The sequence below is a fragment of the Meriones unguiculatus genome, chromosome 2 (genome assembly GCF_030254825.1).
Source record: "Meriones unguiculatus strain TT.TT164.6M chromosome 2, Bangor_MerUng_6.1, whole genome shotgun sequence".
NCBI classification, from domain to species: domain Eukaryota; kingdom Metazoa; phylum Chordata; class Mammalia; order Rodentia; family Muridae; genus Meriones; species Meriones unguiculatus.
The window spans coordinates 52,166,274-52,190,956 of record NC_083350.1 but is presented as its reverse complement, the minus strand read 5'-3'; the positions used below and the strand labels follow the sequence as shown (position 1 = coordinate 52,190,956).

The 24,683-nt window shown below is 53.5% G+C and overlaps 3 protein-coding genes across 4 annotated transcripts; all 3 read right to left on the bottom strand.

Moving 5' to 3' along the window:
* Window positions 1-6,996: 6,996 nt before the first annotated feature.
* Window positions 6,997-9,871, bottom strand: Mzb1 (marginal zone B and B1 cell specific protein). The gene is made up of 4 exons (XM_060377444.1): window positions 8,934-9,871; window positions 8,040-8,164; window positions 7,602-7,712; window positions 6,997-7,497 (listed from the first exon to the last, which is right to left on the bottom strand). The coding sequence occupies exons 1-4, from the start codon at window positions 9,099-9,101 to the stop codon at window positions 7,341-7,343; spliced, it is 561 nt and encodes a 186-aa protein (XP_060233427.1). The 5' UTR covers window positions 9,102-9,871; the 3' UTR covers window positions 6,997-7,340.
* Window positions 9,872-10,313: 442 nt separating this feature from the next.
* Prob1 (proline rich basic protein 1) lies at window positions 10,314-16,219 on the bottom strand. Its single transcript, XM_021646458.2, has one exon. The coding sequence runs from the start codon at window positions 15,147-15,149 to the stop codon at window positions 12,297-12,299; it is 2,853 nt and encodes a 950-aa protein (XP_021502133.2). The 5' UTR covers window positions 15,150-16,219; the 3' UTR covers window positions 10,314-12,296.
* A 547-nt stretch (window positions 16,220-16,766) lies between these two features.
* Spata24 (spermatogenesis associated 24) lies at window positions 16,767-24,433 on the bottom strand. 2 transcript variants are annotated; one of them, XM_021646461.2, is made up of 6 exons: window positions 24,252-24,433; window positions 23,078-23,143; window positions 22,722-22,852; window positions 22,564-22,634; window positions 17,032-17,134; window positions 16,767-16,925 (listed from the first exon to the last, which is right to left on the bottom strand). In XM_021646461.2, the coding sequence occupies exons 1-6, from the start codon at window positions 24,366-24,368 to the stop codon at window positions 16,796-16,798; spliced, it is 618 nt and encodes a 205-aa protein (XP_021502136.1). In that variant the 5' UTR covers window positions 24,369-24,433; the 3' UTR covers window positions 16,767-16,795. The 2 variants fall into 2 exon arrangements, with proteins under 2 accessions (XP_021502136.1, XP_060233426.1); XM_060377443.1 differs by having other exon boundaries at window positions 16,767-16,961; window positions 24,252-24,432.
* Window positions 24,434-24,683: the final 250 nt, after the last annotated feature.

Here is a 24,683-nt window from a genome sequence, read left to right as displayed (position 1 = left end):
GAAGTATGGCCTTGTTGGAAGAGGCGTGTCAGTGCTGGTGGACTTTGAGTTTTCCATAAGCCCATGCCAGGCCCAGTGTCTCTCTGCCTGCTGTCTGCAGATCAGCACCACGCCTGTCTGCTTCCCGCTACGATGGTTAGGGACTAACCCTCTGAAACTGTAAGAAGACCCCAGTCAAATGATTTATAAGGGTTGCCTTGGTCATGCTGTCTCTTCACAGTAGAGCACTCAGACACCTGTCTCGGTAGAAGAAAAGAGGTCATTTGGGAGGTAGGACATTGGCTGCTAGGTTTGATCCTTTGGGTCCACATGGTAGAAGGGGAAAGCTGAGCCCAGCAAGTCATTCTGCAACTTCCACATGAGCACACACGAGTGCACACATACTGAGTAGATGCAAGTTAATCCAGCTGGGTTGTCAATCACCTGGCCAAGAGCCCACCCCCTAGGAAGGCTGACTCACTAAGGCCAACATCCCTTAAACAATGTCCTTCCCAGAAATCAGTCAGCTTCCTTAGTGGGACCACTCACAGACCCTCCACCATCCATCGAACCCACCTACTTTCTGAGTCCTAGCCCAGGTTATAAGACAGACTCAGACAGACAGACAGACACACACACATACACACACACACACATGCCCTGCACCCTTTTGGATACCAGCCAAAGCCTAAGCATGCTTTTTCTGACAGTCTGGGAAAGGTTAGCTACCTAAAAGCCTCATGTGGACTGAGAAGTTCTGGGCAGCAGCATCCACCTCAAGGCCTGTGGGATCCTCTGATAAGGCGACCCACACAGCAAACCTGATAGCATCCACCACCTCCGGACCCCGGGGAGCTGGCCTGCAGATGCAGTCTCTGTCCCCAAGGTCGCCTGATCCCATTGTGAACCCCAAGACTGTGAACTGTAAAACCCTGTTTCTTTGGTGTGGTTTAATCCAAGAGTTTTCTGGAGCTGGAGAGGTGGCTCAGAGGTTAAGGGTACCGGCTGCTTTTCTATAGGTCCTGAGTTCGATTCCCAGGAGCCACAGGGTGGCTCACAACCATCTAGAATGAGATCTGGTGCCCTATTCTGGCGTGCAGGTGTACATTCAGGGCAGAACACTGTATACATAATAAGTAGATAAATTATAAAAAGTAAATAGATCTTTAAAAAAAAAAGAGATTTCTGTATACCAGATTTAATAAAGTTAACCCTAGGTCAAGAGTTGGAGCAAGAAACCAGCTGATAGGGATTAAGGAGTCGGAGGGACTTTGAGTTGAGGGTGTTTAAATATCTGTGTAGAAGTAGAAAGGGCTTTAGCTCTGTAGCTCTCTGGCCTTTTGGGCCTTTGAGCTAGCCTTAGTTTTTTTTTTTGGCCTTTTTCTCCTGGACTGTCCAGTTGTACTAGTGAGCCTTTGGGTTTTTTTCCATCCAGAACTGAACTGAGAAGGAAGGTCAGCTGGGTGCTTTCTCTGCCTCTGTGAGCTAACAGGCTTTCACACCAGCATCTAATTGGTAAAATAGAACAGTTGAGGTTTTCATTATTATTTTAACAACAGTCATCCTTCCTATAAAAGTCTATAAAAGTCCAAAACCCCACACACAAGACACAGTCTCACTTTTGAGGAGAGGCTCAGACACTTCAGTTATTCTGATTTAAAAAAAAAAAAATTTTTTTTTTTTTTTTTTTGCTTCTGGACATGCCCATCTGCTTTTATTTCCACGTTGCTTTGATCAATCCCTAACTCTTCTTTCGTTTGTAAACGCTTGCACACCTCCTCCATTGGCAAACCTACCTGCTCTCTTGGACCCTTAAAACATCTCTCTCCCTCTTTTCCATCTCCCTCCACTAGCAGCTTCTGAGATTTATAACTCGTCTGCCTTGTTTTTCTCTCAAACTGATAGAATTGTCCTGCAGTGTCCTTCTGAGCACATGTAAAAAAAAAATTTTTTTTTTTTTATCTAAAGAGAGTCTCTGTGGTGCTCTTTTTTTTTTTAAGATTGACTTACTTGTTTTATGTAGATGAGTGTTCTGCCTGCATGTACACCTGCACACACACCAGCAGAGGGCATCAGATCCCTGTATAGATGGTTGTGAGCCACCAAGTGGTTGCTGGGAATTGAACTCAGGACCTCTGGAAGAGCAGCCAGTGCTCCTAACCTCTGAGGCATCTCTACAGCCCTGTAGTGCTCTTTTTTTTTTTTTTTTTTTTTTTAAAACTCTACTTTATTTGGGGTCTTTAGGCCTCAACCTCCTTTCCAGCCTCCCAACCCTACGTGGGGGAGAGAGGACCCCTTTACTTCTCCCAGCTGTTCAGGGCCTAGGGCTCTATACCAAGCTCCGGCAACAGCAGACTCAGCCAGCAGTCCTCTCCAAGCCGCCGTCCTCCGCACTGTCCGCCTCCCCGGTTTCTCCAAATTGCTACACGCCCAGCCAGCCACACTCCACCACCACACGCCTCTTCTTGGCTGGGCTACCCTATCTATACTCTGCGTCCTAGACCACGCCCCTCTCACGTGCTGCTCGCGGAAGGCGGTTACAGCTGGCAAAAACATGACCCGCAGGAGACGATTAACAGCTGTGGACAAACTCTAGCCCAACTAAGATCTCACACTCGGCATTAAAACAGAAACACGTGTACCTGACGTGACTGAGTTTACAGAGAAACCAAAGCTTCCTTTACGAGTCTCACCGTGTAACCGTAGCTGACCGGAAACTCACTCTGTAGCTCTGGCTAGCCTGGAACTCACAGAGATCCACCTGTCTCTGCCTCTGAGCACTGAGACTAAAGGCATATATCACTACAGCTGGCTAGGGAGGAAGAGTCCAGTTATTTTTAATTTCTTTAAGGTTTGTTTATTTTTGAGCCAGGCACACACCCTTAATCTCAGCCCCTGGGAGGCAGAAGCAGGTAGATTTCTGTGAGTTTGAGGCCAGCCTGGTCTACAGAGCAAGTTCCAGGCCAGCCAAGGCTATATAGTGAGATCTTGTCTCAAAAAAAAAAAAACAAAACAAAACAGAGTTACACAGTGGCCAGTCTCTAAGTCCTTTTGCCAATGGGGTTTCCCTTGCACAGAGGCTCAAACGCCCTGATTAAGTAGCATGATTTATTTTTATTTTATGTGTGTCCATGTTTTTGCCTGTATGTGCACGCCTGGTCCCGGAGGTCAGAGGAGGGGGCTGGAGCCCCTGAAACTGAAGCTGCAGATGGTTGTGAGCCCCTGTGTGGGCACTGGGGACTAAGCCAAGTCCTTGTAACCTCTCTCCACCCCACCTTTTAAAATACTAACAAAACACAAGGCTAAGAACCAAGCAGGAACACCCCCCACCCCCACCCCCATCCCCGTTTGCCCTGGTGACGTCAGACAGGATCACCGCGGGCCCTCATCACAGGCATCTGCCCAGATCCACACTCCTAAGGGTCCAGCCAGCAACCTGGGCCCTGGCTTTCCGGTTTCTGTCTGGGGTGAGGGCCGGGGAAGAAAGTGGCTGGCGCGGTGAGGGACTAAGGCTTAGACGCTGCCGAGAGCCTGCCCTGGAGGCTGAGGCACTCGGCAGTGAGCATGCCCGCACCGTATTTGCCTTTCAGATACGCTCGGTTTAGTCACACGAATGCTCTTTACCATGCTGGGCTGCTCTAAAGGTTACAGCGATCCCACGTACGCAGGTATCTCAACACGCCGGGCTGGGTCGTCGGGCAGCTAATGTTCCACTAGGCAGTTCTCCGGCTGGAAGCTCTTGGCAGCTTGCTGGCTCCACTGCCGTTGGCCGCGAGGTGCTTCATCTGTGGCAGGTCAGGAGAGTGGCATTGCTGGAAGGCCCAGAAGGCCCCTGAGAGATTCAGCCAGTGGCTCGTGCTGACCGGAGGGGATGTGTGAACTCTGCAGTGGTGCTGGACAGTCCCCAAGGCCAGAGTCGGAGTCCCCTTTGCCAATGGGCGTCTGCACAGAGGCGCGGGCTGACTGAGGAGTTTGGTAGCACCGTGGTCCTCGGGTCACTTCCAAATCTCCAGCTTTTTTGTATTGTCCAGTGGGCATGAGTTTTGTGCCATTGGGGTTCACCTTTTGGTGCTGGTTCATTAGCCTCTCAATGCCACGTTAGGGTTGTTTTATTAACGTGTCAAAGCCTGCTGGGGCTCATATCCCAGATGCCAACCTTGTGGCTGACTCCTCTCCTGCAGGCTCTGCATTATTCCAAGCCAGAGAAAATGGTTTCACTGATGTCCCTAACAGACATGTTCTGTTAGGCTGGCAGATAGGCAGGACGGCATGACCAGGTAATAAAGGTGGCGAGCTTCCGGATGGCTGGCTTCTTCCTCATCCTCCTTAAACCAAAGCCCGGCAGCTTGAAACCAAGACCGTGTGGACCTTTTCTCTTGCCAGCAGGCCTCTTGCTAACAGACTGGCTCAACAAGTTGGAAGCTGGATCAGGACACACAGTTGTGGGCCGGTCAACCATCCTGTCTTTCTCTTCAAACCGACCAGCCCTAAATTAAGGGAGGAAAAAAACTCTCCAGAGACCAGGTTTTCGGCTTCCTGAGGCCCCCCGCTGCTTTTCGGAGGGTCTTTTTCTCCTGCTGTGCGTGTGTTGCCTTACATTTAATAAACGGCTTTCTTCAGCTGCGGGTTCTGTCTGCTGCTGTTTTTCAGTGTTCCAGAATTCTCTGCCACTACTTGTTTTATTCAAGACTTTTTTCCCCCTGCCTTTTAATTCTTTTTTTTTTTAAAGATTTACTTATTTTATTATGTATACAATGTTCTGCCTGCATGTACACCTGAACGCCAGAAGAGGGCACCAGATCACATTATAGATGGTTGTGATCCACCATGTGGTTGCTGGGAATGGAACTCAGGACCTCCGGAAGAACAAGCAGTGCTCTTAACCTCTGAGCCATCTCTCCAGCCTCCTGCCTTTTAATTCTTTAACTGACAGAAAAAAATAAAATAAAAACCTGATTAAGACCCCTAGATGCTATCAACGGGATGTGGGGTATGGTGATACATTTTTATAAAGATATTTCTTGACCCCCAGTAGACTGAACTTTTGGCAACCCTCACAGAAAAGTTAATAACACCCCTTCAGATTGTTCGCAACTGCGTAGTTAATCTGCTATTCTACCGAGTGCTTGCTTACCCTGCTTAAGTTTAACCCGCCTTTAGGAGAGCACTGTAACCAACTTTACTTGCCCTAGATTTCCCATGCAATCAGCTTCTACAATCCACGCCAACGCACAGCTTTAATTCTAAATTATTCTTCAATGCCCTGCCCCAGAATAGTGTGTGTAGGTATTTGTGGTGGTAACTACTGAAAACAGCCAACAGGTGAAAAGGAACCTCAAAACAAATATCCACGGCACACACAATACTTTGGAGTGGACTGATGGCAGCTTCACTTACTATCTGAGTCAGCTGGGAGCAGCAGAGCGACCTTTTCCCTCATAAAACTCTGTTAAAGATTTCTATCAAGAATCCCTCATTCCTCATAGCTCAGTTTAGTGGCGCACTGCCTCACTTGGGAAGCGGAGGCAATCGGATCTCTATGAGTGCCAGGCCAGCCAGGACCACATAGCGAGACCCTGTCTGAAAACAAACTGTAAATACAGAGTCAGGCCCTTTGTAAGGGACAGGCACAGTTTAAGCACACATAAACAACACACAGATTACAAACAGGCCGGAAAACAGACTATGGACAATCAGAAGGTACAAGGAGAGAAGTGAAGACTTCAGACTTGGGCCTGATCTTGATCAAATTAATCTAAGAGGAAGCTGCTGTGTTTTCATTCTGTTGGCATCAAACAAATGAGACTTATCCTTAGTACTGTCATTTTGTTTTCAGACTCCATTTTGATCATAAGGTGAAATTAAGTTCAAGTTCCCGGGCCCTAGGGGAGCTTTCCAGATGGCTAACCAACTTCCTCCTTATTCTTTTGTTCCCCCAAAACATAATGATCGTTCCTAACCGTGAAAGAACAAAGGATTGGTGGCAAAAAAATGTGACTGTAACTTGGCACAGATCTTTGTGGTTTTGGAGCTTTAAAAATCTGTAACATTCTGGGTTGGGGTCATAGTTCAGCTCCCTAGTCTGTTCTTTGGCCCTGATCTATCAGTAGCGGCCTAAGCACAATACATTTTGTCACCTGCTTAAATACTAGGATGAACGTTCAAAGATGCAGTCAGCTCCCAAGTCTGTGCTGTTGTCCCTGGCTGATTTTGCTGCTTAATTCAAATAAAGACTTGCTTTGCTGGATTCTTATGTCAGCTTGGGTTGTTTTGAATTTTGGGACCCTAACAATTCCTTAATGAATTGATCCTCACAAGGATAGTAGGGGTCCAGAGCAGTTTCCAGGGCTTGCTTGAGACACCACAATTCTTCCAGCAGCCAGCGTAGCTCCTGCCTGCAAAGTCAGCCCAGCCCCTACTCTTTTTATTTGTGGGGTCCCAAAGAAACCCAGGACAAGGCCCACTCAGGACCCATAGGTCCTCCCAGCACTTCTCACCACACCCCTACCCTAACCCTCTCCAGCCCAGGGGCTGGGTCCCTTCCCCCAGTGTCTCATCCCTTCATAAATCTGCCATTTCTGCCAGGTGCACTCTCTTGGTCCTCTTGTCCCCCCCACTTCCTGCCCCACCTGCCCCCTGCCCCCTGCCCCCTGCCCCCTGCCCCATCTCCTCTCATGGCTCAGTTCAGACTTTTCCAGACACCTCTGGCTGTTCCCTAACTCAAACCTACAACAAAACCCTCCTCCTTAACCATCCCTAGGAGCACCGCGTCCTCATTTTCATTCATTACTTAGCTGAGCCTCCATTGTCTAATCTAAATGGGTGGACAGCAGGAAGTCTACGCCTCAGTGGCCACAAGGTGGCTGCCTGCACTTTCCCTTCTGACTAGATCCTTTCCTAACTTGCTCACACCTCCAGCCATGCCAGCTCTCTTCTGGGTGGGAGGAGTGATATGAATTTGACCCTCATGGGAAGGACTTCAACAGAAACCCCATTGTCTGCCCCACTCTCCCGTCCCCAAACCCTTTCACAGAGAGGATTCAGGGCACTGAGCTTTATTTGAAAGTAGAAAGGTGGACGCAGCCCAGTGCCCCAGCGAAGGGTGGAGGAAGAAGATTGGCAGCAAGAGCCAGGCTTCCTGACTCCCCCACCCCCACCCCCATCCCGCTCCCACCATCACAGCTGAAAGGAAGGGGAGGGCCAGGCACAAAGGCTCAGGGCAGTCATCCCAGCGCTTTTGCTTTCCAGGCTGAGGCCACAGGACAAGTTCAAGGCTAGCCTGGGCTCCATGATGAGAGCCTATCTCCAAAAAAAAAAAAAAAAAAGTAGAGAGAGACGACTCAGAGGTTTCACAGCTCAGACTAAAGCTCTTCTCTCCGGGCCTGGGTCTCTTGCGAGCAGGACCCCTGCTCGCCCCCACAGAGCAGCGCCTCCAGAGACTCCTGGCCTTGGCGGTAGGCTTCGTAGATCTGGTCTTCTCCAACTTCTCCCAGGTAGTGGAAACACGTCATGGAGAGCCTGAGGGAGCAACAGGCACCTTGAATCCTCACCTGCCCTCAGAAAAGCTGGGGGGGGGGGGCAAATCAGAACTCCAGGGGCTCCTTCCCCCACACTGTCATTACCTGTTAGGCCAGGGTCCCCCCGTAATCATCACGCTTATGCTTGGCTCCTGCCCCTTGCTAAGTCCTGGGCCCATGAGACGCTTCACCTGGTTCACTTCTTGGACTCCATAGCTGATGGTGGTGGGAAGCAATGGGTATAGGATCAAGGGGGGCCAGGCCAGGGAGGGACTTCCTCCTGTTCTGAGCTAATACTGGACATTTGCAGAGCTCAGACACAGTTAGGTCCAAGGCCTAGGATCTCATAGTGACCTTTCTGTGACCATCTGTCCCCCACCCCCATATTCCTAACAGCAACTCTAGCCCAGACTTCAGTCCAGCCAACCCCTCCTCTTCAACCATTCCAAAGCCTTCATGGAATGCGCATGAGGGAGGATGAAGCTCCAGACCCATCAGGCCCTTCCCTTAAGGAAGGTGGCAGGGGTTGGACTGGCAACTCACGATTGCCAGTTCTGAGAGCAGGTCCGGTCCAGGGCATCCACGTAGGCCGACTCACTCAGCTCCTGCAGTCCACTGGAGTCTGGAGCGTGAGATCTGGCCTCTGCCTTTGCCAGATGTTGGCCCATCTGGAATGAGGAAGTGCTGAGAGCTAGGGCCTTGGGACTGCTGGCCGATTGGGGGAAGGAGAGAAGGACAGACACCCTAGTCTCTTGGGATTATGAGGTGGCGGAGTTGCTGACGGGTGGGCGGAAGCACCTGGGAGGCAGGCTGCAATTTCCCCTTGGCAGGCCCCAAGGCCCGCCTGGGCCAGTTCAGGCAGGACCTACTTCTCCGGGGCTGGAGGAGGAGATGCTGTGTAGAAGATCTGACCCTTTCTCCAGGGCACACTTGCCCAGTAGCACGTGCTATTTTTAAACCATGAGAACAAGAAAAGCTAATAATAATAACAACAGTAATAATAACCAAATAAATAGAGTAATAACCAAATAAATAGAGCCCAGTCTTTAACAGCACATGCATTCGCTCCCCCTGAGTACACACAGAAGTGTGGGCACACAGGTACCCTTGAAAGGACAAGCCTGGTGGGTTCACATACAGTGCTCAACACGTAGAGTAGAGGCGCCCCGGGGGCGTGGGGAGGGTGTTGAGATGGAAAGGGGCACCGACAGGGAGGACTGTGAGAGGACGAGCGATTCCTTGGGTGACAAGACCAGATGGGTCACCAAAGGGTGACCAGGCAGATGAGCAAAGTGAGGCATTAGCGATTCAAGGGGGCTGCAGTGTCCTGGAAAGATTGCTGCTTGGGGCTGAGGGCCGGGGGTTAAAGGCCAGAGGCGGGGTGTAAGGTAGATGGTGTGGTCCGAGCGGGGACGGCTGGGAACAGGCACAGCTTACTTGGTAGGCCACAGCCCGGCAGGCATCGCAGCGCAGGTGGGCAGGCATGTGGGATGAGTACTTCTCTTCATCATCCAGCATCGGGGCGGTAGCTGAGAGCGAAGCCTTATCCCCAAGGCTCCCCAGGAGAGCCCCACACCCAAACAGCAGCAACAACGGCAGCCTCATGGCCTCTGAAGCTACTTGGTAGAGCTGCTGAGGCTGTGGTGAGGATGTGCTTTCGAATTATCTGTGGTTTAGGCCAATAGGGAACCGACACCTCATTGGACCTCTTCCCCTCCCCCAGGGCCCTGGTGATGCCACGTACCACGCACAGTTTCTGTAGGTAAGGACCCTGGCTCTGGTTGACTCAGCTCCATTGCACACATAGGGGATGAAGATGCAAGGAGGGGCTGAGGCTGGGGAGAATGCCTGCTGGCTGGTCGATGTCACATACTGTGACCTGATCAAGGGGTGGAGACTTGTGCTGAATGTCCTGCAGCGAGAGGGCTGGTTATGCTCGTTTATTCTTCCACAGGGGACAGGAAAGCCCAGGGAGAAGAGACAAGCCCTCCAGCTAGAGAAGCTATGTTGAGTGGTCCCCAATGCCGACTGTTCACTTAGCCACAAAGAGCAATGTGGCCATGGCTGTGGTTGCTAGCCTAGGGCTCTCTCGCACTGTTAGTGAGTCTGGGAGACCACAGTGTATGAGGGCATATGTGGTCACTTTCTCCGACTCTAGGGTCCCCTTCACCAAGGCCGGAACCAGGCCTGGGGGACTTTGTGGGGGATAAGAGGCAGCAAGATGGCTGGTGATGGTGGCACGTGCCTTTAATCCCAGCACTTGAGAGGCAGAGGCAAGGGGAACTCCATGAGACCAGATCAAGTCTGGTCTACAGATCAAGTTCCAGGATAGCCAGAGCTACACAGAGAAACCCTGTCCACAGATAGATAAATAGATAGAAAGATAGATAGATAGATAGATAGATAGATAGATAGATAGATAGATAGATAGGGAGCAAGATTAAGAAAGCTCAGTGATTAAGAATGATCACTTCCCAGCCAGGCATGGTGGTATACACCTTTAGTCCCAGCACTCAGGAGGCAGAGGCAGGCAAATTGCTGTTGAGTTCAAAACCAGGCTGCTCTATAAAGTGAGTTCCAGGACAGCTAAGGCTACACAGAGAATCCCTGTCTCAAAAAACCCAAACAACAAACAACAAAAACCAATTGCTTCTTTTGCGAAGGACCTGGGTTCAGTTCCCATCACTGAAATAGTAGTTTGGAGCCATCTGTAACTCCAATTTCAGCAGAGTCAATGCCTTCTTCTGGCCTTCATGGGCCTCAGGCATGCACATGGTATACACACATACATGCAAACACTCAGAAAATAAAAATAAATATTGTAAGTGTTATTTATTTATTGAGACAGGATCTCTCTGTGTAGCCTTTGCTGTCCTGGAACTCACTCTATAGACCAGGCTGTCCTTGAACTCAAAGAGACCCACCTGCCTCTGCCTTACAAGTGCTGGGATTAAAAGTGTGTATACAACCATGCCAGGTAAAAGTGGGGTTTTGTTTTGTTTTAAAAGGGTGGCATCGGGAAATCAGGACCACACAGCAGCTGTTCTTTAGGCGCCATGGCTTTCCATGGTCAGATATTTATTGCACAGCAGGGCGAGATGAGGCTCTCTAGGGTTGACCCCGGTCCCTGGCCCCTCCGTGCCATTGGGACCAATGTCTCTGGTAGAGATGCTGAGGTTGTTCTGACTCAGTATTTTAATCAATTTCCAGTCTAGGATGAGGCTGACAGGCTCCAAGGGATCTTGGCTGCTGCACAGGCTCAGAACAGAAAGCTGTCAAAGCCAATCCTGACGCTGCTTCTAGTGGGAACTGGCCTTCCTTCAAACACCCTTCCAGCAAGGCCCAGCCAGTTTAGGCTCAAAACTACAGAGATCGCCTCCCACCTCACAGAAACTGTCCTCAGGCCCTCAGTCTACCCTAGGCTCAGGGCAGCTGGAGTGAAGGCTTGGGGTCTTTGCTGTGCTGTGAGCAGCTGGAAGGGCCGGTCCCAGTGTGGACGCTGGAACCAGCTACAGCCTCGGGGCCCCTTGGTCTACTCCATATAGGGACACCCTTCCTTTTGCTGGCTCTACCCCGCCCTCCCACCAACCAGCAGCAACCCCCCCTTCCCCATGATAACAGCCTAACCTTCCTCCCTCTTGTCATCCTGGTGAGTGAGTTCTACCATCTGCCTGGGTGGACAAGGTGAGCGAGCTCAGCTCCGAGGGTCTACCTTAGACACACACTGGGACTTGAAGGAGGAGCTAGGTTCCCTGTTGTGAACTGTTAGCTGTGGTCACACCTTTCTGTTTGTTTGTTTGGACTCAGGGTTTCTCTGTATAATAGCCCTGACTGTCCTGGAACTTGATCTGCAGACCAGGTTGGCCTGGAACTCACGGAGATCCCCCTGCCCCTGCCTCTCAAATGCTGAGATTGAAGGTGTGTGCCACCACCACCCAGCTATCACAGCCATCTTAAAAGCTCCTCCATTTTGGTTAAACAACTACAATTTCCAAAACTAAGGTAACTTGTTTTTCTAGATTCTTGTCCTCCCTGCCCTGCCATCCAGCAATGGCCAGCCAAGATAAACGATTACTGATCACCTGACATGGTTTCATTCAGCACTTGTCCCTGGTCATCCCTATCCACAGATAGCCTGAAGAAGAATAATTTGACTCCCCTTCCTCATTCCCTAGACCCTTCTGCAGGCCTTTCTGCCAGCTGCTTGTCCTGTTTTTCTGCAGGGACCGCAGCAATCCTGGCCCATCTCACCCAGTCCTATCACCTCCAGTTCCAGGCCAACCCTCTACATCTTCTTACACAACAGCCATGCTTCACCTCCACCGACCATCCTCATAGTTCTCATGCTTAGCCCCAAGCTGGCCTGGGCCACACCCCTTTCTCCCACAGCCTCCCAGGACAAAGCTCTAATCCTGACGTGAGGGCCACCCAGTGTTAGTGAGCTACAAAGGGCTTACCGCAGGCCCTGGGCCCTGCTGCCTTCACACCTGCTCTTCCAGGAAACCCCACTTCTCAGCCGCCTTCTCACTTTGACATGCTAGCTTGCCTGCACACACATATACACACCCTGGGAAGGTTTAGGAAGGGGATACACATTTTTGCTGGGGGCGGGAGGGAGGCAGCCAGCCATTTGCTTGATGATCGCCGCTGGCACTATCAGCCCGGGGAGCAGATACATTCTCTTAAGGTCCCTTCTGGTCTGGCGGCAGGCTGGCCAAAGAGAAAAAGTTAAGAGAATGGGAACAGGAACTTCCAAAGCCTTCTAGGGAACCCAAATCCATGGGGGTCTACACTGATGCTTCACAAAGGAAACATGGAACCCTTGCTGGCCTGAATGGGACCAGAGCTGGAGGGCGGGGCACAGAAGAGCATCGGTGGAGCCGGACTAGGGGTCCCACTCAAGGGCATGTAGTACATTCCCTCCAGGGGCCCAGCTTCAGGGGCCCAGGGTAGCTGGAGTCTACCAAGGGCCGGCAGGTTGGGGGGCAGCGGCGACAGTGAGGAGCCCGGGATAGGCCCATAGGTGGGTGGGTAGAGGCCGGGCCCTAGGGCCAGCGGGGCGTAGGCCTGGCGTGGCGGCCGGGAAGGCGAGGGCGAGGGCGGCAGCAGCACCTCCACGTACTGCCCGCTCTCGGGGTCGAAGAGCAGCCGCAGCCTCGGCTGCCTCGGCGCCTCCACGACGTAGTAGCGACCGCTCTCGGGGTCTACGAGGACCTTCCCCGCGGGCGTGGCTCCTGGAGGCCTGCGCATCCCCAGGGAGGCTGCTGGAGGGAGGAGCCGGTCGGTGGGAGGGGCAGAGGCCGCCCTCGGGAGGGGAGCAGCCGTCCGGGGCGCCGTCGCCTGAGCATCCGGAGGGAGGGGTGCCTGGACTGCAGTTGCAGGAGCCGCAAGCGGTGTCTCCAATTCGGGTGCTGCCCCCAGGCTCGAGGCTGGACATGCCTGCGGGGAGCCTGCGAGGGGCGGCGGGGTCCCTCCGGGTGCTAAACGGGAACGCTGGGTTGAGGAGCAAGCGCCTCCTAGGGGGCTGGTTCGACCCTCCGGGTCTCGGATCAGGCGCTGGGCCTCAGCATCCGGGTTTTCTCCCCCAGGACCGCGTCCCCGGACGGCCGGGGTCTTCTCCCGCCGCCGGCCCAAGGCCAGAGCGCCGGGCAAGCGGATCTCGCTGCGCGCGAAGGGCTTGGCGGTGCTGTTCTCCGCCCTCCGCCTCGGGGCCCCGCTGGGCTGGGGGGCATCCTTTGGGGTTGCCGGGGGCGGAGGCTCCGGGGCCTCGTAGGGGTGAGGGACCACTGGCAGGATGTCCTTGAGGAGGACAGACGTGTAGTGAGCCGGGGCGGGCGGCTCCGGCGCTGGGGGGTCGTGCGCTTCGGCGGCCTCGCCCTCCTCCCCGCCGGCGTCGGGCGCAGGGACCCCGGCGCCCGGGGGCCCCGCCGCGAAGCTGGGCGTGTAGATGGTCTTCACCATCTTGCGCAGGTCTCGCGGCCGCGGGATGGTCGGGCGCGGACGGCCCGGAGCCGCCTCCCCCGAGCCCTCCGGGCCCACGCCGCCGTCCAGGGCGCCGGTGGGACGCCTCGGGGGCGGGCCCGGGGTAGCCGCCTCCGGAGCGGCTTCCGGGGCGAGCGGGCCCCGCGCCCCCGTGAGCTCCGGGGTCCCGGGCGCCGGCGGCGGAGGTGGCTCCGGCTCATGGGGCAGGCCGTTCGGACCTCCCAGACGCGGCGCCGCCGACGGGCCCTGCACGGTAGGACCCCACGCGTCCCGCGGGGGCAAGGCTGGCGGGGACGGGGCCCGCCACGGCGGGGCTTCGGGACCCGGGTTCTCAACTCCGTTGACGCCCCGCGTCCGGTGGGGAGGAGGCGGAGGGGAAGGGCTCCTCCCGAAGCCCTCGTCCTCGAAGGCGGCGCTGCGGTTCTCCCTCGCGGAGGACGCTCCGGGGAACGACGGGCTGCTCGCTCTCCAAACAGTCCTGTGAGGTTGAGGGAGGCTCCGGGGGGACGGGCAGCGAGCACCCCGCACGGCCCCGTTCGGGGCCTGCTGTGGGGGAGACGGGCTCCTGGGCCTCACTGCCTTCCCGGGAACCGCCCGGGAGCCCCTGGGAGGGAAAGGGGGACTCCGGGCCCGCGGTACGGTCCGATCGGGAGTCTCTCGGGAGAGCTGGCTCCTGGGTTCCTGTCTGGGAGCCGGCTGCATCCTCTCCTCCGACTGCAGGAAGATGCTGGAGCTAACGGGACCCAGAGGCTCCGTGCCGGGCGCCGGCCGGTCCCGCCGAATGGCTCGCTCGCGGAGGCTCGGCCAAGGCCGCGGGGCTTTGGCGGAGGCAGAACTGTCGAACGCGCGGGGCGGCCGAGACCTGACGTCGTCCGGGGCCGCGCGAGCGCCGTGCGCGGGCCCCGGAGGCTCCGTGCGCTCCCGCGCGCCGGTGGACCCCGAAGTGCCGTGGCCGGCGGCCAGTTTCTTGGCCAGCGCCGTCTGGACGAGGCCCGCGGCGGCCTGCAAGCGACTCAGGGACTCGTCCAGGGAGCCGGTGCGCAGGAGCAGGCGGGGGCGCGGCGCGCGGCCGTCGGGCGAGGGGCTCCGGGGACGCGCGCGCAGCTCGATCTGCCGCTTGGGCACGGTGCGCGGCCCGGCGGGCGCGGGGCGCTCCTCCAGGGCCACCTCCACGCACTCGTAGCGGCCGGGGGCAGCCGGGCTCGGGCCGCGGGCCGGCAGCTCCAGGTAGGTGGCCCAGCGGGAGCCCCCGTCGGGGGTCCGCGGCGGCGACGGGGATCCGCGGAAGGCGGGCGGCTCCGGCTCCTCCGCGGCCGAGCGGCCGCACAGGGGCCCAGCGCCGAAGACGACTTCCATCTCCCCCGACGGCAGCACGCGCAGCTGGGGCCGGGGCGGCGGCGGGCCTCGCGGGAAACCCGAGCCGCCGCGCTGCTGCCGGCGGCTATTCTGGGCGCTGACGGACAGCACGGGCTGCGCGCCCGCCCCCCGCCCGGGGGCCACCCACAGCCAGGTCCCCCGGCCTCCCGCGTCCGGCCCGGCGTCCGGGGGCTCCGGAGAGCCCGGGGCTGTGTGGTAGGAGCCGGACGAGCCGGACGAGTCCTGACGCCGCGCCGGGCCAGGCGGCCGCCCTGAGAGCCCGGGAAGGGCTGGCGGGGCGAGCGCCGTCAGCATGGCGGGCAGGACACCGAGCGCTGCCTCCTGCCCCGCGCCTCCGCTCCTCGCTCGCTCGCTCCCTTGCGGCGCCGGCACTGCTGTCCCCGCCCCGCCTGGACGCCGCGGGGTCAAGACGGTCTTAAAGAGCCAGCGTCCGCGCTCGGGCTGGCGGCCTTGGCGGCAGGGATCTGAGCATGCGGGCTCTGCGGGGTGAAGCCCCTATACCCAACTTTCTCCAGCACAGGAGCAATTCAAGGGGCGCGGGGCGGTGTGGGGGCGCCCTCCAGACTTTGGCTGAAGGGCGTGTGTGAGGAAGGCAGGCCCAGTTTTAGAAATGAACCAGCAGCTAGGCCCAACGCCACTTATCACAGGTGAGAAAACTGGCTTTGCAAGGGGCTTACCTGAGATAGTCAGGGTGTGTGATCTCGAAATTCCATATCCTCAGCCCCAGTTCTTTAACATCACAAGGACACTCTCCTCCCTGGCTTCCTCCACTCCTCTCACGTCCCCATATTACCTCTAATGGGGTAGGGGGAGAATTGGAGGGCTCTCCTACCTCAGGTAAGGTGCTGGTAGACTCATTGCTCTTAGGCCCATTGGGAAGAGCTGGAGTGAGGACAGTCCCTAGCTAGCTTTCACAAGCTGCTTAGCACCCAGAACAAACCTGGGCGACAAACCAAACCTTGTAGGGTTCCCTCTCAAGTCCCAGGCCCAGAAGGCCCTTATTCCAGTCCCCTAGAACATTCCTTCCTTCCCTGGTAGGGAAGCAGCCACCAGCTGTCATTGTCCTATGACAATTGGACACCACTTGCCCTTAGCTTCTGGCTTGAAGGTCCTGCTATGACTCAGGCCCCAGCTGGCCCTGATGCGAGAGCACTGGCCCCTCCTTTGCACTCACCCTCACAGTGACCCAGCACAAATTCTGGTTTTGTGGCTCTGTGTTCCCCAGATCACCTAGTGGCACACTCAGTGATGGCTTCTGAACAGATTTAGCCTTTCATCCTGTCAAGACCTGCCTGAGCAACTTGAGCAGGCTGCCCTTTCCCTGTGTCCCTCAGCTTTAAAGTTTTGTCAGTTCCCTCCTTGTGTTTTTTTTGTTCTGAAGTGTAAGGCGGCACAGATGTGGTTTGTATGATAGTATAAACATATTCTTAGTACTTGATGGCTTCTGGTTTCTTGGGTTCATTGTGGTCCTGGAATCCAGTCTTCGGAGTCTCTGGCCAGGGCTAACACTCACACATACACTCCATTCTGCCCTAACCCTAACGCCAACCCCTGGAAATCACATTTATTGGAGTCTAGGTAGGGTATGATTAGGCTAACTGGGGCTGTGAAGGACTGACCAGCAAAACCAAGCTGCAGTCCCTATTAGACCACAAACATCCAGTTTCCCATTCACTCCCATCGGCTCTACCCCAGCCCAAACAAGGGCAGCAGCAGACACTGGAGACTTGAGTAGGGCTCCCAAGCTCAGAAGAGGCTGCCCAGTGGTGGATGACCCTAGCCATGTCCCCCATTCCCCCTCTGGTGCCTTGATTTGCTGTGGGAGGCAGGCAGGGCAAGCTCCCTCCGTGAATGGACCCACAGGGATGGAAGAGCTGATCTCCCCAGAACAGAGAAGGTAGAAGTTGGGCATTACAGCTAGAGAACAGGAAATTAGCATTTTATTTTTCCCTGGGACACTGACGGCTACGGCCCCGACGTGTTCCCGAGGCTTTCTTATGCTTCTGGTCCAGCACATGGGCCATGTAGCTCTCCTGCTGCTTCTGGATCCGGAAGTCAGACATGTGATTCCTGCAACGGAGCCGGCCGGTCGTAGGCTTGACAGCCCTGGGTAGGGGCCAGAAGTCAGGCTCCCCACTTCCATCAACAACCCCCAGCCTGGCCCCGGGACCCTCACCTGAAAATCTGTTTCTGATGGCTGATAACTTGCTGCAACTCCTTAATCTCATTCTCTTTGCCATTAAGTATATCTTCTTGCTTTATAATGTGAGACTCAATTTCTGTGGGGGAGAGAGGCAGGAGAAGGAGATTTTCCCATCTCTCAGGCCCTCCTCAACTGAGATCTTCCCTTGTGGGGCTTTTCAGAACTTCATTCTCCCTGTCCAGGGGTTCTCCTTCAACAGCTGCCATCTCCTTAGCATGAATGAGTTTGTTTTTCTGTATTGACTGAACCCAAGGCCTCACACCATATTCCCAATTCTCTTTTGAGACAAAAATAAAAAAATAAAAGATGTAGCTCTGGCTATTGTGGAACTTGCCAGGCTAGCCTCAAATGTAAGCAATCCACCTGCCTCAGCCTTCCAAGTGCACCACCACACACATCCGCTTTCTACTTGGCTCTGATGCTGTCTCATGAAGTTGACCAGGCTAGCCTTAAACTCACTCTTATCCTGGTAGGCCTCAAACTTTTGGTCCTGCATCAGCTTCCTGAATAGCTAGGATTATGGGTATTGATGTGAGCCTGTCATATCAGCAAGTTTATGGGGTCTTGGGGACAATGATTATGTCAGTGGCTTCATCCCTCACCCAGGTGAGGATTGGCAAAGTCCTTGGAGTGAAGCAGAGGACCCTGCCAGAGCCCTGGCCTCAGATTTTTACACCTCCTTGGCTAGAACCTTGGTCAAGCAATTTCAACTCCTCCCAGTACTTCCTAATCCCATTTCCTGCCCCTTTCCCCGTGTGCCCATGTCTTCAGTGTCTCACACATCACTGTTTTGCCTTTACAACTAGGGCATAAGGTCCTAGTTGTCTTCCTCACTGTCATCCCCAAGACTTAAAACACTACAGATCTGTGTTCTGTGAGCTGAGGGAACATGATGTTCCCTGAGACTTTGGCCATCCCGGTTCAACCAGACCTAGCAAAGGCAGACTAGATGCTCAACCCTGAGCTATATAGGGCCTCTGGTGGGAGATGAGGTCCTTGGCGCTTTCAGATGTGTGCTGAACTTCCCCCAAAAAAGGAATTAGTAGTCAGAAATTAGAGGCTGGACAGATGGCTCAGTTAAGAGCATTTACAGAGGACCCTGAATTGGTTCCCAGCACCCACAAGGTGGTTCCTAAACATCTAGTTCCTGGCATCCTCTTCCGACCTCCACAAGTACTAGATACACATACAGTGTACATATATGTATAGGTAAAACACATACACATAAAATAAATCTAAAAAACAAAACCCAAAAAAACAATTCAGAAACTAAACCAAGGGTGGCAAGCTCACACTACTAATCCCAACACTTTGAAGGCAATGGTAAGTCTGAGGTCCAAGGTCATCCTACCAAGCTTGAGGCCAAGTGGGGCTACCTGGAACCCTGTCTTAACAGAATGACTGAATGAGCAGATAAAAATAAAGACTCTGCAGCTGAGCACTAGTGGTGTGGTGCGTTACTAGAACACGTGTCTGTGGGGCTCAAGTTTGAAAAGAGAAAAGAAAAGGCAAAGGACAGACAGGAGGCAATGCTCAGGGAAAGGGGAGGCCACGCCACCGGCAGGCTCATGCTGACAGGCAGGGTTAGTATGCTGGGCTAGTTTCCTTAGGACCTGTGTCCTCATATGTAAATCGTCCCTATTCCTGTCTGACAGCAATGGAAAAGCTTTCCTCCTAATGAAGCATACATTAGATAAAAAGATTTCTGTGTCTTGGGTCAAAATCCAAGGTGGCTAATAAGAATCTGAGAGCATTCATTTATGTAACTGTCCTTCATGGAGCACCGGAAATTTCTGATTACGCAGGAAGAAGAAGAAAAAATAAATAAATAAATCCCAGACTACAAGGCTACACAGGACTGGGAGCAGAGCCCGCTGGTAGGAAGCATGCCTACGCTCAGCCCTGGCCTCGGTTCCCAGCACCGCTCCGTTCAAGAGAAAAAAGGGCAGTTTTAGGTGTGGTAGTGTGCATGACAGGAATCCCAGCACTGGGGAGGGGAGGGCAGGAGGGTCAGTTCAAAGCCATTCCATAGCAAGTCTGAGGCTAGCCTGGGGTGCACACGCACTCATCTCCAAAAGGGGATGAGAGGCTGGAGCAGGAACTCGGCAGTTGAGTGCGGACTGCTCTTCTAGAGGACCTGGGTTCCCTTCCCAGCACCCGCATGATAGTTGACCTTCTGTCACTGTGCATACCAGATAACATACCCACACATACAAACCAAGAAAAGTAAAATCGTTGAGGTTCAGGCATATAAAAGAATTTGAGGGAGAGGGTGAGAATTAGAGAAGGCCTTGGATGGTGAGACACTGGCCTTACAAACATGAGGATCTGAGCGGGGACCCAGGACCCAGGTGAACGTGCTGGATGTGGTGGCATGTACTTCTAAATCCTAGTGCTGAGAGGCAGGAGGCTCTGGGGCTCGCTTGGCCAGCCAGTGTAGCTTCAGCTTAAGACTGGAGAGAGCCAGTCTTAAGAGAAGTAGGTACCATTCCTCAGGATGACAGAGTTATCTTGCACCTCCCTTATCCACACACACACTTGTGCACACGTATACCCCTCCACAGACGAACACATACAATTTAAATGGGATGGGAGCTGAGGAGCTGATTCAGTTGGTAAAGTACTTGCCCAACAAACACGATGACTGAAATCTGGACATTGAGCACCCACATGAAAAGCCACGTGTAGCTGTGTGCCTTTGTAACCCCACTGCTGGGGAAGTCAGACAGCCCTGGGGCTTGCTGGCCAGTCAGTCTAGCCAAAACTGGCAAGTGTCAGGTTCTGTGTGAGACCTGGTCACAAGAAATAAGGCAGTGGGTGTGAGATGGCTCAGCAGGTGAAACCTAACGACTCGAGTTCAATCTCCAGGACCCACACAGTGGATGGAGAAAGCGAAGGCTAAATTTTCATTTCAGCTCCACACATGTACTATGGGATGCACACAGACACACCGTAATATTAAACCACTGCTTTAAACAAACAAACAAACAAACAAACCAACAAACAAAAAAAACAGCCATCCATGGTGGTGCATGCCTGTAATTCCAGCACTCAGGAGGCAGAAGCAGGTAGACCTCTGAGTTTGAGGCCAGCCTGGTCTACAAAGTGAGTCCAGCACAGCCAAGGCTACCCAGAAAAATCCTGACCCGAATAAATAAATAAACGAATGAATGAATAATAAAAAATGTCAGGTAGCTGAAGCGTTGGCTCAGTGGTTAGGAGCACTGGCTGCTTTTGCAGAGGGCCCTGGTTCAAGTCTCATCACTCCTGTGGCAGCTCGCCATGGTCTGCGACTCCAGTCCCCGGGTATCTGATGCCTTCTTTTGGTATCCGTGGGCACCAGTCATGTATGTAGTGCAAATATATACATACATACAGCCAAAACACTCATACACACAAAATAAAATCTAAAATAACGTGGAGAGATTGAGGAAGGCACCTGACTTTGACCTCTGGACGGTGAATATGCATACAGACAGACGTGTTACACATACAAGGAAGAAGGAAGAGAGGCGACTGCAGCACAAGCCCTGGCCATGCCCAAAGGTTGGCCCACTTAGCAGTTGAGATGAAATCTGGTCCTAGGGCCACAATGTGGAAAAGAGCAAAGAAACCTCAGTGAAGAGACAGGAGAAGGAGCCCAGTGCATGATGGGACTGAGCCACAGAGCCTGGCTTTCAAGGTCATCTGGATAATCTAGCTGCATCTAAAACTCTTTTGGGAAAGAGAACTAGGAATCTGTGTGACTAGCTGGGCATGGTACTACAGACCTGCTGACTCCAGTATTTGGAGGCAGAGGAACCTCCGTGAGTTCAAGGCCAGCCTGGTCTACACACAGAATTTCAGGACAGCCAGAGCTACACAGAGAGAACTTGTCTCAAATAAGCAAAAAGAAAATAGCTATGTAAATATCAAAACAAAAATGTGCTCAGCATTGGTGGCACACGCCTTTGATCCCAGCACTTTCGAGGCAGAGGTAGGTGGATCTCTGAGTTCAAGGCCAGACTCATATAAAGAGCAAGTTCTAGAACAACCAGGGCTACACAGAGAAACTCTTGTCTCAAAAAAAAAAAAAGAAAAAAAAAAAAAAAAAAGAAAGAAAAGAAAAAAAAAAAAAAACAAAACAAATCACAAAGGACCCAGCAGAGATATTAAGGTGAGATTCCCATCACCATATTGGCTTAGGTGAGGGCTTCTGGCCCATGGAAAAGGAACAGGACAGTCTGTGGGGAGGTAGCCAGACCCTGACCCCTTAACACATGTAGAGCCTCAGGGTCTGGACTGATATGGGCGGGAGGAAATGACCTTGGTAAGATATCTCTGGCTACACCAGGAGGTATCTCCAGCTCCCCAGGTTCTCTGGGTAGGGGAGGTGCTAAGGGAGATGGAAAGGCTCAGGGATGGAGGGATACTGTGAGTATGACATGGTGACTACGGTTAGGCTTTAGGAGGCCATGCTCAAACGCACATGATGCCTGCAAGCCTGCTTGTCCTGATGAAGAGAACAGCCTATTGGCATTTCTCAGGGGTGCCCACCCGGAGTGACAGAAGGTGGGTGAGGGCTGCCCAAGGGCCCCAGGTGGGCCTCACCAGAAGGGATCTTAACCCTCTTGGGTTGGTCTCTGGCCTATTCAAGCTCTGATACAGAGAATGAACAGATGTTGTGCATGGAATTCACAGCTACTTTTTTAGGCTAAGTAACAAGAGTGTAGCATTTTCTGAAAATGGAAGGTGTTCCTGAAGGCTAGGACTTAACAAAGATGTGCCCTCAGCTCAGGGCGCTCCACAGAAGCACCTGAAATCCAGTGGCCCAGACATCTATTACTCAGCAAATACAGTACTTTAAAACTGCCCAAATTAGTTACCTACACTGACAATTCAGAAGTTTCCATTAAAGTCAGCTTCTAAATCCTTTTTTGTTTATGACACAAGGTCTTACACAGCTCATGATGACCTCAGACTCCCAATCCTCCTGCCTCCACCTCCTGAAGGCTGGAATTAGAACATAGTGCACCACAGCACCTGGCTTCTAGATTCTTTTCTTAAAGATCTGGCAATCCTAGGCTCTGTTTCCCACGAGAGGGGCACGAGTCTCATTACCCCAGTCCTCACTCCTTGATCCTGGCCTAAGATCAGCTCCCCAGTAGGACTGTGCTTGCTCTATGGCTCCTCTTGAAGCAAGGTAATAAACAGGGTACACTATTTCTAAAACTTATCAAAAATGGGAAAAAACAAAAGGTGGAGTAAGAAGGTTGTATGTTTCAAGAAAAATGGAAGCAAGCCCGTTCCTTTATGGCTGTGAAGAATATCGCACACCGATCGATGGCTTCCATCACTTCCGTGGCCTGCCTGGTCCCTGAAGGCATTTTCGAAGGTGTGACCCGCCTGGACTTGCCTGTATCCTCAGCCGGGGGCAGAAGTTGGGGTAGAACCCTGATTTTGTTGATGACACTGGGCTGTTGGGAAAGAACCCGTGTATGTTAACAGCACGGGACTCCCGCCTACCATTGCACTTGGTGATGAGCTGGTCCTTCTTGCAAGACTCCTGCAGAACTCTGCTCTTGACGCTGGAGAGCCTGGGTAGGGAAATTAAAATGAAAGGGTGGGCAGGCAGAAGGCAGGTGAGCCCCTGACCTCCAAGCCCCTTCTGGAGGCTCACTCACGCTTTTTCAAAGGCCAGCTTCTCTTTCTCCAGCTGGTTGGACAACACCTCCACCTCTCCAAGGGCAAACTGTAACTTCTCTTCTTCCTTGGCCAGGAGGGCTTTGGTTTTGGCATGAGCAGCTTTCTCTTCCTGCAGGGGAGGTGCTTATGCTCTTTATCCCAAGCCTCCGAGGGTCTCTGGATCCCTTAACTAGCCCCCTTCCTCAGGGGTGCATGTGGAAGCCAGGGTGAAGGAAGATTCCACCTCACTATAGGGCTAGAGGTTCTGAAAGGCCAACGCTCAAGGACTCTGCCCAGCCACAGGGATCTTGGGAAAGTGGGAGGTGGTTAGGCATCCACAGAGGCCATTACTCACCACCAGTTTCTTCTCTATCTCCTGGAACTCTTCTTTACTGACAAAATTTTCATCCTGGAGAACCATCTGCAACAGAGCCTGGCTCAGGAAGGGGCTGGGGTGGGAAGGGGATACCCCCTAACGACCAGGACAAAGGATGGATAATGGATCCATGTCCAAGGCACCCAGGACTTGACAGGCCGTGGGCAGGAGACTTTAGTCTCACAGATTTCCTGAGGCCGAGCTCTAAGTGCTGCCTGCCTGGAGCAAGCACCCTCATGGAGATGTCTCAAAGCCAGCCTTAACACTGTATGTCATGGGTGAAGGCTCATGGGACTGTGGTATAGAGGGACCCGGGAGGCCCGGCTTTAGTAAGGATCAGGATTCCTCTCAGAAAAAGAGACACTAGTCCTAAGATCTGACTGCTAAGTGTTCCAGAGGGTTGGGAATACCCATGCCAAAGTGAGCTGCCAAGAGAAAGATCTGCGGAGCCTCTGGGAATTGAAGGTGATTCAGTGCCCATAGCAGCACAGATTTCCTTGAAATACACAGAATAGCCTCTTATAATTCTCTTAGAATCTAACTTCCCAGAAGGGAAGACAGTGTCTAAAACCCAGAGTAAAAAAATAGACGTGAAGCCAGTTTTATTTTTTGAGATAGAGACACATCTCAGCATGGTTACCAAAATAGAAAAAACAAAAACCATGATCTCCAAGCTGGCCAGCACCGAGATAAACTGTGACGCCAGTGGTTGGCTTCCCTTAGCTGAGGGTGGAAACAAATGGACACAGAAAGGTTTGGAGGCCCTTAAGTCAGCACTGAGAAAGGCCAAGTCGGCATTCGCACTCCATCTGTCACTGGAGAGTGAGGCTTAAGGAATGATCTGGCTTCTGTGTGCAAGCAGCCTTGGGGAGTCAGTGAGGTCACCCCTAAAAGTGGAGACAGTGAAGTTCTATCAGTCCTTTCAGCACTCGGGCAGAGTGGGGGAACACTGCCCAGTTTGGGCTAAAGTTCAGGAAGTCACCCCAGCTCCTGTGGGTTCCGCCCCTGGCAAAAAAGCGTTGAGCCCAGCGTGCGGGATGGCGCCCCGCCCCTAATGTAGTCCAGTCACGCCCCCTACATCCAAAGAGGGCCTGGCCCCGCCCCCGCCGGTGAAGCATCCGGCGAGGCCTTTCCCCGAGCTCTGGCTCCATACCACATTCCTCAGCTGGTGGATCAGTTCCTCCTGAGATTCAATCACGTCCCGCAGTTGATCGAAGGCAAGACACACAGAACCTGAGCCCACCTGCGACCACCCAAGGGGCGTCGCCATCTTTCGCCCCCGCCAGCTCGTTGGAAATGGCCTCCGGCTGCGTGCCTCGCCTGTCGTCGGCCAATGAGAATACGACGCCACAGAGCACCCTGGCAACCGGGGGCGGAGACTTGCTCTGAAGCTTCTTGAAGCCGGGGCGTGTAGTTCAATGGGTACAGCCCTTGTGTCGTAAGAGAAGGGTTGGATTTCATCCCCAATAGTGTAGCAACAAAAGACTAGGCGTGGTGGCTCAGGCTGGTAACTTCAGCCCTCGGGAGGCTGGAGGATTGTGGGTTCAATCCAGACCTACATGAAAGCCCTGCCTCAAAACCCACA

Excerpts from the sequence above, each read along its gene's own strand:
- Spata24 (XM_060377443.1), bottom strand. The coding sequence starts at position 24,368 with ATGGCGACGCCCCTTGGGTGGTCGCAGGTGGGCTCAGGTTCTGTGTGT. Across the intron at positions 22,853-23,077 it reads AGATAGAGAAGAAACTGGTG|GAAGAGAAAGCTGCTCATGC; the intron begins GTGAGTAATGGC and ends CCTCCCCTGCAG. Across the intron at positions 16,962-17,031 it reads CATCAGAAACAGATTTTCAG|GGCTGTCAAGCCTACGACCG; the intron begins GTGAGGGTCCCG and ends GCCCCTACCCAG.
- Mzb1 (XM_060377444.1), bottom strand. The coding sequence starts at position 9,101 with ATGAGGCTGCCGTTGTTGCTGCTGTTTGGGTGTGGGGCTCTCCTGGGG. Across the intron at positions 8,165-8,933 it reads GCCGGGCTGTGGCCTACCAA|ATGGGCCAACATCTGGCAAA; the intron begins GTAAGCTGTGCC and ends TCCTCATTCCAG. Across the intron at positions 7,713-8,039 it reads TGCTCTCAGAACTGGCAATC|CTATGGAGTCCAAGAAGTGA; the intron begins GTGAGTTGCCAG and ends CACCACCATCAG.
- Prob1 (XM_021646458.2), bottom strand. The coding sequence starts at position 15,149 with ATGCTGACGGCGCTCGCCCCGCCAGCCCTTCCCGGGCTCTCAGGGCGG.